The 23,811-nt window shown below is 38.7% G+C and overlaps 3 protein-coding genes across 3 annotated transcripts; 2 read left to right on the plus strand and 1 right to left on the minus strand.

Moving 5' to 3' along the window:
* Window positions 1-7,685: 7,685 nt before the first annotated feature.
* LOC149099085 (uncharacterized) lies at window positions 7,686-8,586 on the minus strand. The gene is made up of 2 exons (XM_089277452.1): window positions 8,316-8,586; window positions 7,686-8,135 (listed from the first exon to the last, which is right to left on the minus strand). The coding sequence occupies exons 1-2, from the start codon at window positions 8,511-8,513 to the stop codon at window positions 7,686-7,688; spliced, it is 648 nt and encodes a 215-aa protein (XP_089133578.1). The 5' UTR covers window positions 8,514-8,586.
* A 2,964-nt stretch (window positions 8,587-11,550) lies between these two features.
* On the plus strand, window positions 11,551-18,281 carry LOC149099086 (uncharacterized). The gene is made up of 15 exons (XM_089277453.1): window positions 11,551-11,644; window positions 11,782-11,853; window positions 12,285-12,356; window positions 12,616-12,660; window positions 12,888-12,953; window positions 13,628-13,675; window positions 13,952-14,055; window positions 14,625-14,707; window positions 14,941-15,029; window positions 15,319-15,423; window positions 15,726-15,807; window positions 16,330-16,390; window positions 16,537-16,611; window positions 17,119-17,154; window positions 17,680-18,281. Exons 1-15 carry the CDS (start codon window positions 11,551-11,553, stop codon window positions 17,782-17,784), a joined length of 1,137 nt encoding a protein of 378 aa, XP_089133579.1. The 3' UTR covers window positions 17,785-18,281.
* Window positions 18,282-21,603: 3,322 nt separating this feature from the next.
* On the plus strand, window positions 21,604-23,496 carry LOC149099087 (uncharacterized). The gene has a single exon (XM_089277451.1). The coding sequence runs from the start codon at window positions 21,682-21,684 to the stop codon at window positions 22,624-22,626; it is 945 nt and encodes a 314-aa protein (XP_089133577.1). The 5' UTR covers window positions 21,604-21,681; the 3' UTR covers window positions 22,627-23,496.
* Window positions 23,497-23,811: the final 315 nt, after the last annotated feature.

The raw sequence follows: 23,811 nt of genomic DNA on the forward strand, positions 1-23,811 counted from the left end.
GCACCCAAAAAGTTACTGTCTCGCCTCGCGGCTTCCTCTCTAGATTTCGCGCTGCGTAAATGCTAAAACATGGAATTATCTAAATCCACCTACAACCACCTACTGAACTGAAAAGTCCACTAGAATTTTGCTTTTTACGTAGTGTCAATGTTTCTCCATCTGGAAATTATGTTGTTATGTTGTTATTGTTAAGTTGTTTCCATGGGTGTCTCGTCTCATGTAGACTGCAATGCAGTCGTGTTTTCTTTCCTGTTCGGAAGGCGCGAAGCGCCATGACTGTAGTCCTCGCGTGTGAAGCGCGCGAGCCTCACACGGGCATGTGAGGCAAAAAAACGACTGTCGGCTTTTCATACAACAAATTCGTTCTGACCGGTGGTTCAAATGATGTCACTAAGGTGTCAAAAATTCCTTGACACCTTCACTGAATGATTCGATACTTTCGAGAGTGTCTAAACTTTGTAATTTTTAAATCTCAAGAAACAGTAAATAAACTGTCTGCATTCGCGCACCGAATCTCTGCAATTTTCATTCCAAACGTTGTCAAAACTCGTTCAATGTTATTTGCTCTTGTGCGGACAAATGACAATAATTGTTCCACTGAAGGACCTGAAGCTGCATGTGGTGAGGTGGAAGCTAAGCTTATATCAACTTATTTTAAAACTGTTTTGATTCCTTTGTTGTACGCTCGCTCCGCATCCCGATTTGAGGCAATTTCAGATGGTTTAATTAAAGCCTTGCTTCGTTTTCGCAGCGGTGAAATTCACACCTTTAGCAAAGGGCCAAAGGTTATATTACGTAACCTCATCAAAATTTCTGCGTCCCGTTGACCTCATGGATAGTTCAACGATAATCTAACAGAAAGCAAAAAAAAAAAAAACAGAAACATTTTCAAACAGGATTGAAACTCCCTGTTTGCTAATACTGATGGTTTTCTGACTTTTGTTTTACGCCCGGATTTACGCCGCGAGAGCGAAAAACAATATTCGGAAATCTGCTCCACTGGGGTGAGAGCTATGAAACAAGCGCGATTCCAGATTGCGCAAGACAGTAAGGGAAAATCATAAAACAAAATAGTAGGATAATATACCATGAAAAAAAATGAGCACTGTATTGCCCTTATTACACATCTTTCCCTGGAGAAAGTCATGTCATGAAATTGTTTGCGATTTGAGACCAAGTCATCAACATGTAAGTGAGAATGAAAAGTTGCAGACTGATAGCTCGTTTTAGTAAAAACAATGAAAATGATGAATTACGCTTAGTACTCAACGTACCTCTTAACCATTTCACCGCACTTTAAGGGACAAGCAATTTCCCTAAGTGCGCACTCGGAGTCCTTATGAACAGCCTGTTCTCTTCTCTGTAGCTTCTCGCCGCATTCGCAATCGATTTCCACCATAGGACACACTTGGACGTGGTTTCCCTGATCGACGCGTCTTAATGTTTCGCGACAAAGATCGCACGTAACATCTGTTGAAGTACAGCTTTCCACATGTCTCAGTGCAGCGTCCAGTGGGAACTTTTCCGAGCAGGCGCTTCATTCCCCCTCTTTTGTACTGAGCACGTTCAACGCGAAATGGTTCTTACAGAAAGTACGGACGGGCTGTCGACACAACTGACAGAGCACAGGGCCGCTTGCCTCTTGTATAATTTTTTTTACGCAGCATCCACAAAATATGTGCCCACAGGGTGTTGCGATTTGCGCATCGATTATTGGGTTATAACTGCAATATAAATCAGAAGGGCCACATTGTGAAATCTTCAAACTGGTAGAAATGGACAAGGAAAAGAAATTATGTTACGACATTATAGCAATGGTATGTTTTCCTACCAAACATTACAAAGCAATTCCTGTGGAAGATCTTCACTAAACCGTACATAATCGAACACTTGCTTGGATGGCGTGGTAAAGCTCATCATGGCCCATCCTGTCTCCGACAACTTGTGTGCGACTGACTTGTGTGTAGCCTGCGAAGGCTGTCTTCGGCGGAGACAAGCGACAGCCAGAAATAGGTCTACATTTGCAGGCTAATGACGTTGCACGAGCCGATCTCGGTTCCAGTCGCCTGCGCCAAAAAATGAATCAAAATTTAAACCACGGGTCCTTTGGATGGAACGCACTAGAGAAGGGATTTATGAAATAATTTACAAGTATATTGGTGATATGTCAATGGGCCAAAAGCCCCGACAAAGACTATAGCTTCCTACAGAGATTCTCTTTGGGCTCGTCACAAATTTCTCCATCTCACTCCCTGAGAAAAAAGGAACTGGAATCAAAGAGCCCCTCCCAGGGGTTTTAGGGAACAAGAGAACTGGGACAGTTATTTTTTGGGAACGGGATATTTTCAAATTATTTTCAGGGAACAAGGGAACTCTTGAGTAGATTGTTGGGAACAAGGGAACACCGATCTACTTTCAATAAAATATTCTTTTTAACTTTCCGAGCCCCTAAAATATAAAATATCTTACGTTCTTGAGTGTCAGGCGAAATTATTTTCGAGATGATTATTGTTACGAGCTCGTGAGAATGTTTGTTTCAACATTCACGGGTGCAGTCTATGTCGCACAGCTTCATTTCAACTTCATCAGCGTAAAGGGTCTTCTATACAGTTAAGTTCTACGCTTCTTTATGGGATACTGTCATTGAACAATGTGGTCTATGTGTCTGCACACGACGATAATGGAGGGATATACAAACTTACCTTTAACTGATCATGACAAAAGGTGGCTCGGCTGAGAAGATAGTGAGTAATGGTGGTTTACTCTGCAACAACGCACACAGTTTAACCACCTTCAATGACAACTCCTTTGAATTAAGTGACACTGGAGACTCGTATATCAAGGCTTATAAACCTACAGCAGAGCAATGTTCTGTTGTAGTTGGCAATAGAAAAGACATAAGAGATGGAAGTAAAGCCCAGTTTTCCCAGCCAATAGGCATCTGCTTTGATTATGACACTCTCAGTTTACCGTCGACACCTCAACAGGTACCCTCCGCATGACAAGCAGGGTCACTAGTTTGGAAGACTATTGGAAGCATTTGCATCTGTTTGGAGAGACATTTGGACTTCACACAAAGACTAGCACCTCGGTCATAGTGGAAATCCCCCAGGCAATCGAGAGGCTACAGCAAGTTTACTCCTTTGACAAAAATTGTGTTGATGCAGTTATGATCCTTATTGGTACCACAGCTGTGACACAAGGCCCTCAACGAACAACTGTTTCGTCTGTTGTCATGGAAGATGAAAGAAGGATCCTGAAGTCTCTGCGTGACATCAAGGACCTGCTTAATCATTTTACTCCAAGCCTTACCACCAAATTTAGCATCAAAAGTCTTCTAACGCTTGTGCCCCTACAGCTTGAATTCGATTACAGATTAAACAGGGCAATCAAAGAACGGTTTAAGAGGCAAAGTTTTACACCATTTGCTTACTTCACAGCTCCCAAGTCCAGGTTTTCACCACCACATATTACAATGATTTACCCAAGTTATGCCCTCCAAAGGCACACAAACTATCTGAAAAGCAGGTGAAATGAGGAACTGGAGAGCAATGTATGGTCAGAGTGTCCTCCAGAAAACAGTGCGAAAAATGACAACAAAGGACAATCCAGAAACTCTGCCCATAAATTTGTATGCAGCCGACTCTCTGACTGTACAGCCCCTAGATTTCATAGTGCTGAGAGGAGCAGCAGCAGTTCCAGTGCTGCATAGGGACACAACAGAGACTTTTTACAAACTAAGGCAGATTGTCAGTGTTAATTAAAGCTGATTCCATCAATACTCGTCAATTGTTCATAATGGCTTGTCTGCAAGAGAATGTGAGTGTTGGCATGAAAAGGGTGAAAGCTAAAGTGTTTATACAAGATCCTTTCAATCCAATGCTTTTCACGGAAGATGCAGAGAGATATGTCGATGTGAGCAACATTGTTTGTGCCCTAACCTGCTATAACTACCGTAAAGATGCCTTAGAGGTTGAAGAAGATGATCTTATCCTTCTCCTTGATGCGCCTCACCACACCAATGAAGTCGTCACTGTTACAGAAGGAAGGGATTTTTTTCTCAAAGGATTAGTTTAATTGAGATTCGATGGATTTAGGAAATTGAAATTTGAAGTGAATAATTTGCAGATTTACGCTGAACACTTCTATTGGCCAACCTGAGGCTCTTTTTGGGAGGATCATCTGTCCAGAGGCGATCCCCGCCCATTTTTCATTTATCTCGACAATTACCTTATAACATTAATTCAATTTCCAATATGGCGGTAATATAAAAGTAACATTTTTTGCGTTTGAGGCGTTATCATTTACCTAAGCAAATAGGCACAAAACAATATTTCGTTACACTTTAGCTCATACACCATGATAAACAAAAATTTGTATGCATGATTAATGGAATAAATGGAATAAATGGCAATTGCCGCTGAGCAAAGTGAAAATATTCCTGAAAAAGTACACAATCATCAAATTCTTATTTTAGTATTTCTTTTCTAGTGATATAATTGTACCTGTAAATTAGCCGGTGAACTACAGCAGTGTACCGCCATAGCTATATCTTCACATTATACAGGAGTACATGTTCCTCAGATCTGCATTATAAACTAGCTTTGTATAGACTGCCGTTTCTCAGATAAGATAGCTGATTCGGGGAAATTAACTCAATTAGGGATTAGCCCAGAACAACTCGCTAGGCTGTGGGAACGAAACTTGTCACGGGGTGCAATTTACTTTACTGGATCTGCAACACCTGGAATACGGACACTTCTGGAACATGATCTCCACGGGTTTACTCTTCTTTTCAGATCCCGAGATAAGTGAATTGCAACCCGTGACAAGTTTCTTCCCCAGAACCTGAGCTAATTCCCAGCCCCCGACTCAACTGCCTAAGTTTCCAGGCAGGGTCTCTCTAAAATCATCTCCCTCATTAATGGACAACAGAAGCCGTAGTTAACTTGATTAACCCAATCCATAGATCCCTCGGAAAAACTTCATTAAGAACAAGCCTCTTAAGATTTATGATTTTCGTGACCTGATTCAGGATGGACGTGCATCAGTGGAACAGGGGATATGGTTATTTCTCAATCATTTCGAGCTTTCGAGTTCTTAAAATTTTGGTAAATCTCAGCCTCAACGTTCTTATAAAAAAGGTTCTTATAAAAAAAGAGTGTACTCTAAAAGGGCGAGTGGAATAATTGGTTTATTCTTGAAAACCGCCCAATACATTAAAAGAAACCAAGATAATATATAAATAACAAGCCTATCCCCCAAACTGTCGTTAACACAGAGTTCCATCCATGGCAGAAAAACCTACTGCAGACCGACCAAGTGTAAGTTGCTATTCGGATTGTAAGCCTGCGTTTAGATCCCGGAAACACGTGGATTAAGATAAATGACGCTTGGACGAATATGTGTGTTTAAATATCCGATCTAAAATGTATTAAAGATAATACAGAAAATTTTCAATGTGTTCATCACTTACTAATTAGGGGTTAAGCGACGAAATTTTCTTTTTGAAAGAGAAGTGGTTAGCTTATAATTTCACCTTGTCGTAGCAGTACACTTGCAGGCAGACAGGTCGTGGGGACTAGAAAATTCACGGCTTAAACCAGGCCGGGATATTGTTTTCTATAAATCAAATTTTCCAATTATATTGTAAATCAGTAGTATGTAAATTGCAGTGAATGATGACTGTAAGAGTCATCCTCTCTCATAACTTGAAGTTTTGCTATGTACGGAAAGACCAGAGCTTCAATTTGGTCATCACAAGTGTGTGGTCATGTTGACCAAGCGCAGAAACTGTTTTTCTTGTTGCATTTAGATGTAATGGTGTCTGGCTCCACAATTCCAAGGAAACTTGATTTTTAATCAGTTTGTTTGCTCAGTTGCAGTTGCAAGTGCCACTATAGACACCTTTGTAAAGATGGCAACTTTTCATGTAAATACAACGGGTTTCAAGTATTATATATTTAACGGAGATTATGCGTGATTTAGATTGTTGAAATTGATAACACACAAGTTCATCAGCTAAATTGCTTTACGCGATTTGCATCGCTTCCGAAAACCCTTACCCTATTTACGACCTGACCGTTAATTCAATGCCTTATTTATGAGCGGCTCGCGCACTCGCTTAAACATGATTTATGAAGAGCTTTTGAGGATGGTCCTATCCACAATGATGAAAAATTAGCTTCCACTGGAAGAAAAGAAAAATACCCAGTTTAGACTAAAATGCTAAAACGAATGCTATTTGAGACTAAATGACCAAAACGTTAATGGATGAAACCACACATACCTATACGAGTAGTCTCTGGGCTATTTTTACAGTTTGAAAGCCACTAATTAACAATTATCCTGCGAAATCGCGCGGAATATCGCCTGATACTTAGCCGACGAGGCCGTAGCAATTTTATCCGGGCAGGAAAAAAACTCTTTTATTTACAGTTTTTTTTCTTGTTGCGGCGTACAGAATTACGTATATCGCAGGATATCTGTTATCTACGGATGACAGATATTGAGAGAATCATGACCATATTTGGACAGTTTTCCATTTTTTTGAATAATAATATAGGATAAACGCAAAGACAAAACATGGCTGCCCTTTACTTTGGTAATTCATAGCCTATCTACAACATTGCGCCCTCAGTTAGAGAGGGTGTAGGACTGGCAAGACGAAATAAATAAGCTAAGTTAGGCATTTCTTGCTCAGAAAAAGACATCTACAAGTGGTCATATTGACTGTTTCAAAAAAAAATAGTATAAAATATTATTCGATGTATTCTTTGGCGTTCGCAGATATATGGGATGTTCAGGTACGCCCATTCTGTGTTAAGAGGTCGAGGGTCTTTCTCACGGCCCTGGGAGTGCTTAGTTTTGTGTACAGTGCTTTCAGGATACCCGTTAAGATGGAGGACGCCCTATCTCTAGCACCAAATTATGACTATTGCACAACGCTGTTTAAAAATCACGTGTAACATCTGAACAATGACAAATCCTCCGTGAAGAAACACATTTCAAAGTGCCAAAACAAAGTTCACAAAGACATCGAAATCAAGACCATCGTACCAGATGACACTCGCTCATTAGATCATATCATCCATTTTAATTCATATTTGTACCTTATTAATATTCTCATGGATTTTTTTAACGATTTTATATCATTATACAGTAGTGTAAGGCCACAATTGAACTTTTGCCACTTTCCTTTGAAATGCTACTGAAAGACAACTTCCAACGATTATACAAATTTCCTTCTTTAACCATTTTACAGTAGTCACTTATATTACTTTTAGCCCCCACCCCTCTTCCTTCTTCCTCAACACTATCCGTTTCTATGATTGACTTTCATTTCCTACCCACTAAAAACGGCTAATCATTCTTGATTAAAGTTCCTCTCAAAAGGGCATGGAAGCGAGCCAGAACTTCAAGACCACGCGCAACCGCACCACTTGCTCGATCAATTAAATTATGGCATGGGCCACCGATAAAGCGAAAAAAACTGGTGAATTCAAGCAATTCAAGTTGAAACGAGACTGACAGCCAAATGAGCAAATATCGTTGAGCACACATTTACCAAACATACAGTGAGCCGGGTACGCTCTAACACAATCTTATCTCATTAAAAAATGTTCCTTCCTCAGGGTGTTATTAATCCTCAGCATTTACACATTTGGTGTTTTTGGATCAGCAGTCTAAAGTTGATAATATCGTGGAATGATTAGAATCAAATTAGTGAACACAGAATTTAGTCCCCTCCATTGCCTCCACATTTCTTCATTCAGAAAATCTTGAAGGTCCAACTGACGGATGCCCCTCTCCCGTTTAATGTGGTACTTCAGTCGACTCCATGCCGATTCCACCTCTTGCGTGTGAATGCCTGTGAGAGGATCCACAAAATGATTTTGGTGAACAACAACCCTATGCAAAGAAACGTTAGGTACGTGAAGCGGCAAGTTCCTATAGGCAGCCCAGTCATCTGAGTGAACCTCTGACCTCGGAAGAAGAACCCTTTGCAATATTTGAGTTAATGTCGCTCTATCTCGCCGTGGAACCACCTGGAAATAACCGCGGCATGGGTTATACTCTGTTGAGATAACTCCAAAAACCCATACGTCGTCCCTTGGTCTTCGCCCTCGTTGATACTACAAGGAAACAATTAATACTCAAGATTATATGTGGGAAGTAGCACTTCTTTTGTCAACTTCACTGGGCATTACTGTAATGCTTAAAATTATTTATTAAATGATCAAAGGTTTAACTGGAAATACTGGTTTCAGTTGTGTTAAGGTTACATATGTAGCATGTACAAGACCCTGACTTACCTTGGATTTATGTTTAAACTGGCTTTCGTCGCATTTTACAACGTACACTCTACCCCCGAATGGAATAACGGGTCTATCTTGTAGATCTCTTCCACAATAATGCCGAAGTAATGCGTAGATGTTCCCGACAGTATTCTTCGACAGAGTGAGCATATTTGCAACAGTCGTACGTAGCTCACGAACGCTCCAGAAATACATACACAAGAGAATTTTTCCCAACGGGACTCTTGACAGCTCTCCAAAGAAACTTCCAGTTCGGAGAGATTTCTTACGTCAGCAGGTAGAGCACCTCCTATGTGAAAAAGAAGCAACACATGCATTTTAAAAATAAATGTCTGTTCTTTCAGGCCCTGATTACAACCATGGTGCTAGGGTACCTTAGGACTCCCGCCTTTATTTTTCTCCTTTGGGGGAGGGTAGCTAGGGTAACCTTAGCTGCGCACCAGGTAGCCTGCGTAGCAGACGTTTTCAAAAAACGCACAACATTATTTTGTGCCATAAAAAGCAAGGTGACAATTCGCAATTCAAGATTATTTCAGTTTGGCTTTGGATAGAACATTGTCAAAATTTTCTTCGTAAAGTTTGTCGATCGTCACTGTCGCATTGGAGAATTGTTGATAGTTTTCAGTCAAATTTATGCCAAACTAAGGAAAATTAATTGTTTTGGCATCGTGACATCTTTGAAGTAATTCAGAGCTCTTTGAGTTTTAATGCTGTAGCATGCAAGTGGTCAGGAGGTGGTCATTGATGATGGCGTTACTTTCGAGTAATAATTTAACTTTTATTTCCAGAAGAGCGTTACAATCAGAGTGGGACTCCCATCTCGATTACTAGTTTACTCTATGACACCCTCAAAAATAATCACGAATCGGGGATTGATGTATCATCAAAAAGTCTCACCCGAATTCACAAAGCGAGGAGGAGACTCCCTGTTATAAGCTCGATTAACAGCCGCTGTTCGGGAAAGGAGCCCGCGCTCCTCCCCCGAAGGTACGTGTGCGGCCCACTTCCGAAAACCCTTACCCATTTATGACCAAAATCTGCGATTTTCCATACCTTATTTATTTTTGACCTGACCAAAAATTTGATACCCTATTTATGATCTGACTCTTACGTAATTAGGGAAATGGCTTTATCTATCATGCGTAGCAGGCGTTAAACGGGGTAGAGGGCAAAGCGCAGATGGGAGAAGAAGGGCGTGATGAAGTAGCTTCTTCTAAAAAAAACCGAATTGAAAACTAGAGTGCAAAAATCGATACCCTACTTATTAGCAAAATGGCGGCAAAATGGCTAAAATCGATACCCAATTTATGACCAAAACGGCTGAAAAACCGTACCCTTTGGGGCCGCACATACCTATATAGCCCATGTAAGGAAGTAGCCCCCCCCCCCCCCGGGGCTTTAGTACTGCAATTTTTTAAATAGAATACTAACCATAGATACCCATCCACGTGATCTTCATTCCTCTCAGTCAACCCCATTGCTCGATTGCATGGCCTGCATCTTAGTGGATTGGCCAGCAAATTGTGACCCTGCAACCATCGAATCAACTCTAAAATAGGACCGTTTGAAAGGGTCGTAATATCAATGAGGTTCATTGTTTGCCCAGTGCTGCGATATTGACAGTCTCGACGAATGGTCTCTAACACGGTACTTCCTGTAAAATCTCCAAATATGGTAATGATTCCAAACAACTCTGCACTGAAACATGAGTACCGTGGACCACGCGGCACGTCGTATTGTCTTCCTTCGAATCGTTTAGTGTGGTGTACGCAGAAATTCCATAAGAATGTCGGACAAAGGTGGTCGAAAACCAAGAGCCAGGAATCTCTCCAGAACTTTTATACTTCTGAGATCAGATGATTCGAATAGTCGCGTTCCTATATCAGCAACGCTTAAGACACTCGAGGCAAGTGGACGAATAAAGGAGATTGAATTTAGCAATAATGCGACATCGCAGCACATCACTGAGTTGGTCATGAATGCCTTTGGTCAACTTAACCAATCAAACATTTCCAGGTACTAGAACTGAAGCTATAACATAAATATCACTTTTGGTCTTTACAACAAAGACTTAATCCTGAGATTTGTGTTGTATTGTTATCAATATCTTCTTTTTTAGGCTTGTCTTGTATAAGACTGTTGGAAACACATCCATTTTAAGCCGGGCTGGTAGAGCTGGAAACATCTGCGGAGACACCCTCAAGTGTATTTATAAATCTCGCGCAAAGGTGTTCCTTCGCTTAGAGGATGGTAAGAACATCTAAATCATAAGCGACGTAACATTGAGCATAAGAACTCGGTATCCTGTTCGGCTGTTAATGTAGCTGTCAAATCACACTTTTATTTTACAAGGTAGCATTATTGGTGATCATATTTGAATGCAGCTAAACGCTTTGACGAACGAGCCATCGATAAGATAATTGGTGTATCTTTGTGATTCAATGAAATGGAAATAAATGGCCTTTATTCTTTAAAGCGCTTCTGAAATATGTAACTGGAATATATATGTTAAGGTGGCTCCCTATAGTTTTATGATCGCACGCGCGCTGGGGACGAAAGTTCAAGCAATCTGCGCGCGCTCGAAGGGAAACGTCAGTGTTTTTCTATATTTTATTATGCAACATGAGCACAAAAAGCAAAACTGACAGTGAAATTTCTCGAGGTTCCTTCGGTGAAATTCCGTAAAATTTGGCAGACTGTTAATAAATATGTTACTTTAGTTGGAACTCGTTTTCCAGGGAAATCTATTAGTCCATTTTTTTAGCAGCGGTAAAAGACGTAAATCTGAAAAAATCTAAAAAACTGCCTTTACAAACCCTACTTTTTTCGTGTTTAAAATTTGTGTCCTGCTGGGTGCGATGTGCTGTGAAAATTTTGGAAGATTTCACCGAAGGAAATTTAAGAAAATCGCAAATAAAGCCTTAAAAACGGCAAAAAACACATTGATTTGGGCATTTATAATTTTAAGACTTAAACCCAAAATTTTAACATAGATGGTACTAAAACACTATTTAATCATTGCTTATTACATTTGGCAAGTTTGAGAGGACTGGGTGAAAAACACAAATGCAAAAACAGCATTCAAAACATAACGCTTGCATGCGCAACGCCATAAATGATTACCCTATGGAGCCACCTTAAGTGGTACGGCGCGCAAGAAAACCCACGCGTGACGCATCGATTCATGAGTTATACATCGAGTTACGCGTGATCTGTGTGACCATTTGATCTTATGCATGTAAAGCAATTGGATTTCATTTCTTTCACAGAAAGTGGAGATGGTGCAGGGCCAAGTAATCAAGAAGCTGGCCAAAGTCAAGCTGAAGGTTCGTTGGAGTTGTTTATTCTATTTCTAAACACTAATTTGAGCATCAACTTAAACAGTTGTCTATGAAGTATTTGCTGACCAATTTTAAGTGATATACATATATACTTACATAGTTTTTAAATTCTTGATGCACAGGAGGAAATGCAGCAACTCAACAAATTGAGATTGAGGATGATGATTCCAGTACTGCCCTAGCTCCACAATTCGGTATGGTGCTTTTATTTGTCCTGTTGGTCATACTAGTCATATTGATGTGGTTGTTTGAGTGATGGTCAGTGCATTGCGTTTCTTTGTTGTGTGACAGACAAATAGCATTCAGTACGTGAGAAGTCATGTTGATGGTTTTTTAGTGATAATCATGAAGCATTGCATCTAGAACCCAGACAGCTTTCACCCATACAAAAAGGTTGTGTGTGCTACGACTGCCTTCCGGAACAAAAACATCGTTTCATGACAGAACCCAATCAGATGCTGTATCCAAATTCGAAAGAATTGGAGCAATTTATTACAGGCAAATAACAAGTCTTAAAACTTCCATACAAGTCAACTGTTACATTGTACTTGTGTGTATCTTAATTGATAGTTGTGTTGCAATTACGAGATAAGGTTTTTAATTATATATTTACCTCACTCTTCAGATGATGACAGTGACGATGATTTAGGGACGCCAGTCTTCTCGTCCACTCCCACCCTAGTGCCCAAATGTACAGGTAAATCTTCTATCGTGATAACATGTCTACTTATAAGCTCAAGTTGTAATATTTGGAAAAGGTATGTCTGATGTATAGGCATTTAATATATTAAGACTTCAGATCTTAAGCGTTACCATTTGTGATAATGAGAAGTGCTTCATTTCGGAAGCCTCATGCCAGGACAGAGAGGATAAGTTAGGGAGAGAGTATTGATTACAGCTGTAGTTGCAAGTTATTCAGTTATGGGCAATGATTTTTTTCAACTTTCTTTTCAAAGATTCTGTACAAAGGAAGGTGGAAAAGATTGTGGAGACATTTTATAGTAAGTCAAGATATAGTAAACAAGCACTATGACAGCTGAATGTATTAATGTTCTTGATATTCTTGACTTAATAATAATTTATTATTCTGGCATCAGCATTTGAAAGATAGATTTGAGAAAAAATTAAATGGGTACTCAATTGTATAGTGTTGGTCACAAAATAATTCCTATGTTAGAGTAAAAAGAAATAAATCAGCACCTTTCATATTTTGGGGTTTGATTTGTAGATTCAATCACTATCAGTGGTGCAGTGACGAAGGATGTTAATCAGAGTGCTGATCAGGCAACAGAAGGTAAATGTTGATGATCCTGATCAGTACTGTTAAGAAAAATATAACTTAAGTTAATTGATGTTTCATTAAAGACTGTGATGATATCAATATTGTGCCACAATCACACATAATTACAAGTGTCAAGAGACAACATGTATAATTACTCTGGTCACTAGTATAAATAAGTAATTAAGCCGTCATTCCTAAAAAATATCTCACGATCAGGCAATAAAGAAAATTATTATATGACCACCTCTGTAAGCGGGCAAGATGAACCGAATATCATACTGTGATTAGCTTTGTCACGGTCATAAACACGCAAAAAAAAAAAGAACTTGGTCAATATCCAGTCATCTATCTCAACCTCCTGTTGGTCAATAACCCATATTTATCATCAAGGCTTCGGTCTGGGAAAAATTTTGAGGAGCCCAAAGTTACGTAATATTGATTAAATCACGATCAAGTGCCCATCATCAATACGCTCATCAATGAAAAAGCTTTTTTTTAAAAAATGCAGATAGACCAAGGAACTCAGCAGAATTACAGCAAAGTACAGTCTTAACATTTTTAAACCTGTCTGTGGTTACAGTTACACAATGTGAAAATTTATGTTCAAAGATTAATGCACTTTAAATGACAATCCAATTACAATACAAAGTACTGATTTAAATAATCACATTGATTTCCATTTTTAGTTGGAACTGTAGAAGAGGAGTGCAATCATCTGATAGGTGCTGAAGCAAGTGAGTTGATAAGTGCAATTTTTATCATCAATTTACAAGTCACTTTAAGTTAGGTTTTAAATTTTTGCAGTGAACCCAGGTGATGGCTCAGGTGAATCATGGTATTGCATCCTAACCCCTTTGCTGGCACTGCACTACACAAACATCTATTAAATAGAAAACTGGCCTAACAATTCTTCTGCACTCTAACAACAATGAGAGTCCTAGTACTAAACTGTGGTTTTGCACTCAGTGCATATTTGTCTCATTATTACAACTATACATACATTTCCTCAGATGAATCAGCAGGACCTGCATATGATGTGCAGCTCTTGACAAAGTTGATGGAAGCGTATAAAGTACCACAAAGGCTCCAGTTTCTCTGCCTTAATGCTCAGGAAGTAAGTGATAGCAAATTCACGTTATGATAATTATAGATTTGTCGAACAAGAACCTGAGGTATCGACTGTGAATGCATGTTCATGACACACCAAACTTTTTTGCTAATAGCACATAAGTGCGTTAGTACACAAATTTTGAAAGTGAATATGAAGATCTAGAGGGTTTCATCTCGGACGGGGCTGCACCCCCTGCATCTCCCTCTAAATCTGCCTTGGAAGAATAAGCATGTGAAGTTTGCTTGGGCCTGAGTGGTACTCAAAAAAAGAACTATCTTATTTTATTCCATTAAGTTGTGATGACTGTTTGATTATGATTATTTAGAAGTATTTGCAGCAGGGCAGATTGCTTTAAGTGTGTACATATTTTATGCAAAGTAGGCCCAAGCGAGGGAGTGTAAACTAAATATCTGTCAAAAAGTTGTGTTATGATGTTATTAAGCTTAATTAGTGTTATAAAGTAAAAATCCCGGATTTAAAAAATACATGTATAAGAGTACAAATCCCCAAAACACGTAGAGGTATATGCGGGATATAATAATTTAACAGCAGAGTTTCTTATAATTTCTCAGATGAGGAGGCAGAGCCATGAAGATTGCACTCCACTAGTGCTTCTTCGATATATCCCAAGTACAAAGGCCATTAGCATTATTAGGTGGGTATTAAAGATTTTTTTTAGGAATACAACATGTAGTACAACTAATGCAGCCATTTTCTTCATTTTCTTGATAAAAGACACTGTGTTTTCATTATGACAGCTTGTCGTATCTTCTTGTTCACATGGTCATGCATGTTTTACACTGTAGTATTTAACCATTTTCCTTTTGTTGTGAACAATACCGTATAGGAGCCTCATTAACTATTACTTTTTTTACCTTTTTGGTTCAGATCATTAATGACGACAATAGATCTTTTGCCACAGCTGGCCAATTGCTATGTACATGTAGCTTTGAAAGGGAGCCAGTTTGACGAGGAAGGTAACTAATTTGTGGTATGCTACAATTACATATGTTACAGGGCTCAAAATAATTTTTGAATGGTGGCCAGTGGTGTTAATTATAATTTGAAAGTGAGGTACCTGACCAGTCAAAATGACTGCCATACCAAAATTTTGTCTGGACAAATATTCATTTTGGCCAGACACTGTCCATTGACTGGCTGTTATGAGCAAGGCTGATGTTGCTTTAAACTAATTCTTTGTATTATTTGATACTACCTTACAACACTTGCAAAAAGGTGATGTGTCCTTTGATTGCTATATTGTAGCATGTGGAAAGCAGGGAATCTTCAACAGTGGAAGTGACATCCAGGTGCACATAATGCATCCAACAGCATCGGCAGCTAGGATGGTTGTAGGAAACATTTTGACAGGTGATCATAATGCAATACTACCTTGCTTGTGTATGTGTGTGTGTGTCAAATGTTAATTTGAGATAAGAGGTTATGTCACGAGTGGCCCTCTTTTAGCCTTGTTTAAAAAGTGCAAATTGTAAATTTCTTGAGAAAGAAACTACCAAAGCAGAAGAGATGAAAAGAACCCCCTTAGTAAAAACATTATGCAGTGGTTCCTGAGGTTTGAGAAGAAATGATATGTACATGTAGGTTGTGAATGGGAAGTAATCACATGCTTAGACATGCTAATGGAAGTGTTATATTTAAAATTCCCATTGAAGGAGAGGAAGACAACTTCCTTGTTCAATTGAGCAATTCAATCCAGGATGCTCAGGAAGCTGCCGAGGCTATCAAAGCAAACAGGTAAGACTAGTATTATTAGTTAGGTTTCCTGTATTGAATGCTATTTTGGCTTAATGAATGTAGAAGTAATACTTTTGTCACTTTTTATTAGAAGGAAGGTAGAGTTAAGTACTGTTATTATAAATGAATTGAGGAACGCCTGTTAAGTTTTCTGCTTCTACACTGTATCTCCTCCACTATAATAAAATATTCTCCATTCTCTCCAGTAGTAATTGTTAAGCGAGTAGGGAACATGATTTATTCTTTTTGTGATGTATTCTTACATGCATTTTAATCATGCAAAATGAATCTTAAACAGCAAAAGTCAAAAGTATGACTTATTGCTTGTGGAACATTAGTGTCATTGGTGTATTAAACAGTAATCATTCATGATTACATAGTGCATGAGAGTCTTTTGAAAGAAATTTGTTCTAGATGACACTTTTCCAATCTAATCTGCCAAATGCAAGAACTGTCACAATTTCTGTTATTACAACATTTTAATTGTAATCAATATTAATACAAACTGGTAAATTATTACAGGGAACTTTTACAGCAAAACAGAGTAATACGGAGGCGACAAGAGGCGGAATTATTACTATCGGTAAGTTTCAATTGAAAACGCTGATCGTGCTCAATTTTTAACCAAATTTGAAAATATTCAGTGGTACAGACATGGGTAGAAATTTGAGGGAAATTGACATCGAAAAGGGATGAAACAGGTTTGAAAGTTCTCCCGAACATTTTCAGGAGCAGGAAGACCAAAGAAAACATGCAGAAGAAACCCAAGAAAGTCAAAATGAAACAGTTGCTGATGATGATGAGGTAAGTGTTATTCCTTACAGTTAAAGTGTACCCCTCAAGAATACATAAATGAATTCATTACTTGAATATTGAACCCACTAGCCTTTTCAAGACTGCAATCTTGTAATTTTTTCACTATTGCACTCGCTATAGTCATTTCAAGATTCAATGATATCAAATTCATTTTTTTAGTTAATTATAAAACCCATTATATGTACATGTATATTCGGGTAAAGTAGCACTGACAGTAATCAATTCATCATTGCATTCTCGAAACGTCTAGTGCATTCAAAATTTGAATAATCGATTCATTAAATAAAATGTAATATTGAGGGGTATGCCTCAATTGCTTGTACTGCAATATTTAATTTAATCATACCAATGCAGAACGTATTTCGAGCCACATTTCCTACCATTTGCATAATCCACAGGCACTAACCACAGGTAAGCAAGTTAGGTAAAAAGTTAACCTGTTGATTATTATTGTAGCTAAAAACTCATGAAATTATTTGTTTTAACTCCTTCCAGGTTCGACGCAAAAGGTTGTTAGCTTTAGATGCCCAGGTACAAATTATACTCTAGTAATTATCATAGATTAAAGAGACTCTGTTCGAGCGTGGGAAGGTAAAGCAAAACTTCCCTGTTCTAACAGCGTTTTGTGCATGAGCTGCTAGATGACATGACATTGGGCTCCTTCCAGCAGGGGCGGAAACAAATAAATTGGTCACTAAGCATGTGAACATGTATGGGTTAAAGTAATATCAGTTACGACCAGTCAGTACAAAATACGCAGTGATTAAAGCGTGATTTTAAGAGGTTTAAACAAGGGACAGAAGAAAGAAATCTATTTTGGCGACAAAGCCAAAAACTGATGCATGTATTTCATCATGCAAAATAGTCGTAGCCTCAAAGAGACCTTTGATTTGAATTTCAATTGTATTTCTAACACCTGAACAGTTAAGCTAAAGTAATCGGTGAAACACTAAGATTTGTTATCAACTTCAAAGGATTCTTACTGAAGTTTCAAAATACATCATGGTAAAGGTAAAGACACTCAAGGATGTAAGACATTTTATTTGTTTGTTTTAGGTTGGCACTTCGAAACGCCCCCGGGAAGAGAGTTCTGTGGCCGATGATAGTGGAACAGTAAGGAAGTTGTTTCGAATCCAATACGTTTTTCATTGTTTGGGCTAAAATAATTTTATGATTGTTTACATCATCATCTACCCACTTTCCCCTTCCCTTCACAGTTAAAAAATAGATGAACCTAATCACCTTAAATCGATGCAGGGGGCACCATCGTTCATTCGTCCATAACAGAGGCAAGAAAAGTAACTTAAATTTCTAACTTGCCCAATTGCCAAGGACCTAGGCAAGTAATCTGCAATCTAATTTTAAAAAAAAGGAAACTAAGACTTGCCCAGGGCAAGCAAAATTTGAGTGCTGCTTGTCAGAATGGCAAACTGGAAAAAAAGGTTTTTCTCGAGTCCTGAGTTTCTTCACTTTCTGATACTTAATGGTACTCTTAACTGGGCTTTATCATCACTGAAAATTAAAAGTAAATACATTCTTCTTTGATTTTATTTTCAGGTTACATTCAGGATATAACTTAGCTGTATCATTGATAAATCAGTGAGAAAATGCTGGTTAAATATTAAATAAATGAACAAATAAAAATAAAAAAAATAGAACTTTTTGCATTCACCACTGAATGAAAAGAATCTTTTTGACCTTTTTGAAATTACTTTATTACTACACAATTACCTTAGTTACCTTAGTTATCAATGATATGTAGATGATTAATGGGTCAATATTTTTACCAAAATGCGAATCCATGTAGGAGTTTAAGACAGTCTATTTAGTTTTGTTACAAGTATTGCATTAAGAAACTTTTAAAGTTGTATGAAGTTGATAGTTTAACAGGTTGGCCATTGCAATCATTGCATCTGTATTTCAAAAACATCGAATCATTGCTGTGTAAATCGGCGAAAGAATAAACTTGTAATCATTGATATATATGTTGTTTATTGCTGAGTTAAATAAACAGTTTCACCTCCTGTTACACGCTTTGCTGATACACCACCATATTGACTTAGTTTAACACAAACGGAGTGCCTGAATTACAAAATGACCCACTATTAGAAGTCAATTTTTTATTTCGGGCGAGGACAGGTGGTGCCGGGGGGAGGTGAGGGAGAAAGGAAGCATACGTTTGTGATTGAACCCGCCAGTCAGATTTAACTGAGTCAGATATTCAACTACACCGATTGACTTCAGAACACTTGCCTGAATCAGATCTTTAAGAGCCATTTTTAGTTGCTATGCCGGATGCCTTCCACAACTTTAAAGAGTCCTAGCGGTGCTGATATAGAACAAGTTTAGTCCTTTTAGTCCTCTTAAACTGTGAACTTTTATTACTCTTAAAGTTCGAAATTAAAGGACTCTTAAAGTTCGAAATTTAAGGCCTCTAAAAGTTCGAACTTTTAGGACTGTTAAAGTTCGAACTTTTAGGACTGTTAAAGTTCGAACTTTAAGGCCTCTAAAAGTTCGAACTTTTAGCACTCTTAAAGTTCGAACTTTAAGGACTCTAAAAGTTCAAACTTTTAGGACTGTTAAAGTTCGAACTTGAAGGCCTCTTAAAGTTCGAACTTTTAGGACTGTTAAAGTTCGAACTTTAAGGCCTCTTAAAGTTCGAACTTTTAGCACTCTTAAAGTTCGAACTTTAAGGACTCTAAAAGTTCGAACTTTAAGGACTGTTAAAGTTCGAACTTTAAGGACTGTTAAAGTTTGAACTTTTAGGACTCTAAAAATTTGAACTTTTAGGACTCTTAAAGTTCGAAATTTAAGGACTCTAAAAGTTCGAACTTTAAGGACTGTTAAAATTCGAACTTTAAGGACTCTTAAAGTTCGAACCTCTAAGACATTTAAGAATCTTGAAAAATTTTAAGAATTATTAGGGAAGTTGGAACTTTTAGGACAACAGAACTGTATAGGGGGTCCTGACAGTAATTGTAACAGTTTAAATTGTTGTAGTTACATAGGGGACTTTTAAGTAATTTAAATAAGTTTTTTACGTAAGGGACTTTGCCCAGCTGCTGATATTGATCCGTACGTTTTCCCATTCACGGTCACAAATGCTAAATGCTGAAATCCTCTGTTGTATGTTGGACACCCTCTTAGGCGTGTGATACGACTCAAGAGTCAGCCGCGGTTGCTTTGATGACCCAGTGGAGGGTGTCATAGATAACGCATACTTATCGATTTGAGGGGTGGATGCTAATAAGGCCCCAAATTCTACATATTTGTTAGCCCAGATTTTAGCTTTAATTTTCGAACCCACCCGGGAACTAAGATTTGCAGAGATGCTGATAAAAATTTGTTTAGGTTGAACATTGTCGGGACCCAAAAGCAAAGAATCCTCTCTTGTACCTGCACCAGTGAGGTTACTGACATGGTTGCTCACAACTGTGGTCACGCTATCTGATGAAAGGTCAGCTTGAGACTGCCCTGCTAATGTGGCTTCAATCGACGTACCGTCTTCAACGGTGTTTTGTCTCATGATCTCAGTTAGATGGTCCTTAGACAAGGCTGTTTTCACCGCTTCTGAGATGGCTGTTGATATGGTTGCGGAGAGAACGCTTACGTCCAAGGAGACCAAACTGGGATTGGTAATAGCTGGTTGAGATACAGGTGGGTCTGCTGCTGTCAGCTCTGATGTTCGCACTCACTTAGAACGTGTTTGGTGGCCTATCCTTGATGGCTGTCCTGCACACTTTCTAGGAGGCATGACTTATCGATAATAGATAAAATTAGGTAATCAAATATGATGGAATGCAATGTAATTTCGAAACAAAATTGATAAGAAATGTGACTCAAAGTGACACGATAAAATTCCATCCTAAATTGTTTGGTCACAGTTGAGGAGGCATGAATTATCAATAATAGATAATATCAGGTAATTAAATACAATGGAATGCAATGCGATTTCGAGACAAAATTGATAAGAAGGAATACGACTCAAAATGACAAGATAAAATTCCATCCTGAATTTTTTGGTCGTAGTTGAGGTGGGCAGTTCCACAGGTTCTTTGGTTCATAAGCAATGATACGTAACCGGATTAAAAAGATAACAGAGGCCAAGTTCCCAAAACAATGCATTACTGCCAGTGCCGAGTGCATTGGACCACTCGTAAAGAGGCATTCTAAAGATTGTACACTCATATGGCAGGGGTAAGCAGAAAATAAATCATCGTCAAAGCCATAAATGCATGTTGGATGTGCGAACCATGGTTCCAATGAAACGAATAAGCACAGTCATTGCTCGTGGGAGTAAAACCCAACGGTGAACAAACAGGGGCTGTGAAAACAAATATCAACTGACAAGTCGGCTTGGCTTAAAACATAAAGGGAACTGGCAAATCTTAAGACAATTAAATGAAAATCACAAAATGGCTGGGCAAGGCGGGCAGTATAGATAAATAAGAGGATGTTTCAAATTTGTTACATATGCCGATTTGTGGCTATAGCGATTTTAGGCAATATAGAACCGCCCCCCTAAAACTACGATAGAGCTTGTGCTGACCAAGACCATTTAAATGTACCCTGTCGTGGGCCATAAAATTAGTTTTTGCCCTCCAGAACCCTTTATGGCTCCAGAAAATTGCATAAGGGACGGCTCTAGCACTACTTTTAAATACCAATTTAAGAGGATCACGTTCTTGTGGAACGTAGGAGCTCCCATTCGATAAATAGTTTGACAGACACAGACACATTTCATGTTTAGCGAGGCACTGAGGGACTGGGTAAGGTCTTCAATTGCTGAGCCATCGTTCACTGGGGAAAGATGGCTTAAGTCGTTAGTGCCTAGCTGTAATATAACTATGTTGGGCTTGAACGATTCACCCACAGAAAGATCAAATTGGACGGTCTTCAGTACTGTTCTTCCCCCGACCCCGTGCCATTTTAACTCTATGCCTTCGCGGATATGCAAATTAGCATCTAGATCGGTACTGGGGGATTGGGCCGAGCATGGGTAGAGTATAGACGTGTTTTTGCTAGCTCCGCTCAAAATTCGTATATGGAGGCCTCTACATGGCAGAAAAAGGAGAAAAGTTCAGACGAAAAACTCATGTAGAGAGAACTGGGCCAACTTGGAGAAGTGTATCCAACTCGTCGGAAGAAGAATCCCTTTCACCGTTGGAGAAGAAAGCCAAAGTCAAGTTGCACATGTCTGACACGGTGCAATCGAGCGAAGAAGACGAAACTGCCGCTGCCGTGGAGTTGGCTAATTCTGTAATGCCGAAGCTAGACCTTGTTCTGCAGAAGTTAGACAACATGGAAAAGAAATTGGACATCCTTGAGGGTTTTGTGAAAGTGGTCGATGGAAAGGTTAACAAGTTACAGGATAAAGCTGAGCAGTTTGAAAGCTTCAGCAGGGACGCCACAACAAAACTGAAGGTGTTAGATGAAGGAATGTCGTTCGCAAATACAGAGATAGAAAATTTAAAGAAGAAAGTAAAGCTTCTGGAACAAACTATCCAAGAAAATACAGTAAACACCGAAAACAAATTCAAGGGAAAGATCGAGGCCTTAAGAAACGAGAAGTTGTATATGGAGGTGTATCAAAGACGGGAAAACCTTCGCTTCTACGGCATTGCTGAATCTTTCCACCTCTCAGAAGAAAATGTCAAAGAGGTGTTAATTGGCTTTATACAGAAGGAACTTAACATCAGCGAGGCGGATTCTTTTGAGTATCAACGAGTGCACCGCATTGGCAAGCGCGACCCATCGCAAGAAAAACCAAGACCAATAATCGCACGTTTTTTGCGATACTCCGACAGAGAGCGAGTCATGTCAAGTGCAAGAAAGCTGAAAGGAACTGGTTTCGGAATATCGCCAGACCTTCCGAAAGAAATTGTGGACCGCAGAAAGGAATTAATGCCTAAGTTCAAAAAAGCAAAAGAAGACGGAAAATCGGCGTTCTTCAAAAGATCAGAGCCGGACAAACTTTTTATTGAGGGTATACGAATCTTCTAATTTCTTTGGAACATAAACTCTCTATCTAGGTATTCATAACATGTAAGCCTCATTCACACTTGTTCTTAAAAATGGAGCTGCATGCGTGTCATCTAGTTAGCGCAATGCGTGCAAGACCTATTCCATTAGTAGCGCAATTAACAGCTTTTATCGCTGGCTACTGTTTTACATACATGTTCAATTGTAGTTGTAGGTGTTATAAATGTTTTTCTTTTGTTTCTTTTTCCTTTTCAATATTAATTAGTTTTACCTTTTTTTTGTTCAAGAGACATGCAAATTTTTTCATTAGCTCATCTACTAAAGATTACTATCTCATTCTCTGCAACTGCTCGCCTTTTCACTTAAATATGTCCTTAAAAAGTTACAAAACTTAATTTAAATTTTGGTATCCTATCCTTAAATGTTCGGGGGATAAGATCTTTTGATAAACGAAAAGCACTTTTTCATTGGTGTATGAAGGATAAAGCTGATATAATTTTTCTACAAGAGACCTACAGCACATCCGAGGTGGAAAACACCTGGAAATCCCAGTGGAGAGGAGACTTGTTTTTTTGTCATGGTTCTGAACACAGCAGAGGTGTCTTAACACTAGTCAAAGAAGGGCTTGACTGTAAATTTGAGGTATGTAAACAAGATAATCTAGGTCGGTATATCATTCTAAAAGGTCTTGTTCAAGGTCAATCTTTTTTATTTTTGAATATCTATGCGCCAAATAAGACCAACGAACAATGCATCTTTTACGACGAAATACAGAACGAATTCGACAAATTGGAAATTGACACTGATTGCAAAATAATAATAGGTGGTGACTTTAATGTTATCCGCGACCCAGATTTGGATGGATCGGGAGGATCTCCAAAATTGAAAGAATCGTCCAAAAAGATAGAAAATCTATGTTTTTCTCTTGACCTAATAGACATCTGGAGAATCAGAAACCCAAAATTAAAACGTTTCTCCTGGAGACAGAAAACTCCAATGATTCAACGGCGGTTAGATTATTGGTTGATATCAAATAATATACAGGAAGAGGTTGATAAGGTCGATATTATCCCTGCTATTAGATCTGACCATTCCGCCATTACGTTGTACATTAATGGTATAGAGAACTCAACCTATGGACCGTCTTTTTGGAAATTCAATGCAAGTTTGTCAGAAGATAAAGAATATGTAGACCTAATTAGAAAC

Source organism: Orbicella faveolata, unplaced genomic scaffold (genome assembly GCF_042242905.1).
Source record: "Orbicella faveolata isolate gen_17 unplaced genomic scaffold, um_ofav_v1 contig_46, whole genome shotgun sequence".
Taxonomy (NCBI): Eukaryota; Metazoa; Cnidaria; class Anthozoa; order Scleractinia; family Merulinidae; genus Orbicella; species Orbicella faveolata.

Excerpts from the sequence above, each read along its gene's own strand:
- LOC149099085 (XM_089277452.1), bottom strand. The coding sequence starts at position 8,513 with ATGTATTTCTGGAGCGTTCGTGAGCTACGTACGACTGTTGCAAATATG. Across the intron at positions 8,136-8,315 it reads AGTTTAAACATAAATCCAAG|TATCAACGAGGGCGAAGACC; the intron begins GTAAGTCAGGGT and ends GTTTCCTTGTAG.
- LOC149099086 (XM_089277453.1), top strand. The coding sequence starts at position 11,551 with ATGCATGTAAAGCAATTGGATTTCATTTCTTTCACAGAAAGTGGAGAT. Across the intron at positions 13,676-13,951 it reads TCTGATAGGTGCTGAAGCAA|ATGAATCAGCAGGACCTGCA; the intron begins GTGAGTTGATAA and ends ACATTTCCTCAG. Across the intron at positions 14,708-14,940 it reads AAGGCCATTAGCATTATTAG|ATCATTAATGACGACAATAG; the intron begins GTGGGTATTAAA and ends TTTTTGGTTCAG.
- LOC149099087 (XM_089277451.1), top strand. The coding sequence starts at position 21,682 with ATGGCAGAAAAAGGAGAAAAGTTCAGACGAAAAACTCATGTAGAGAGA.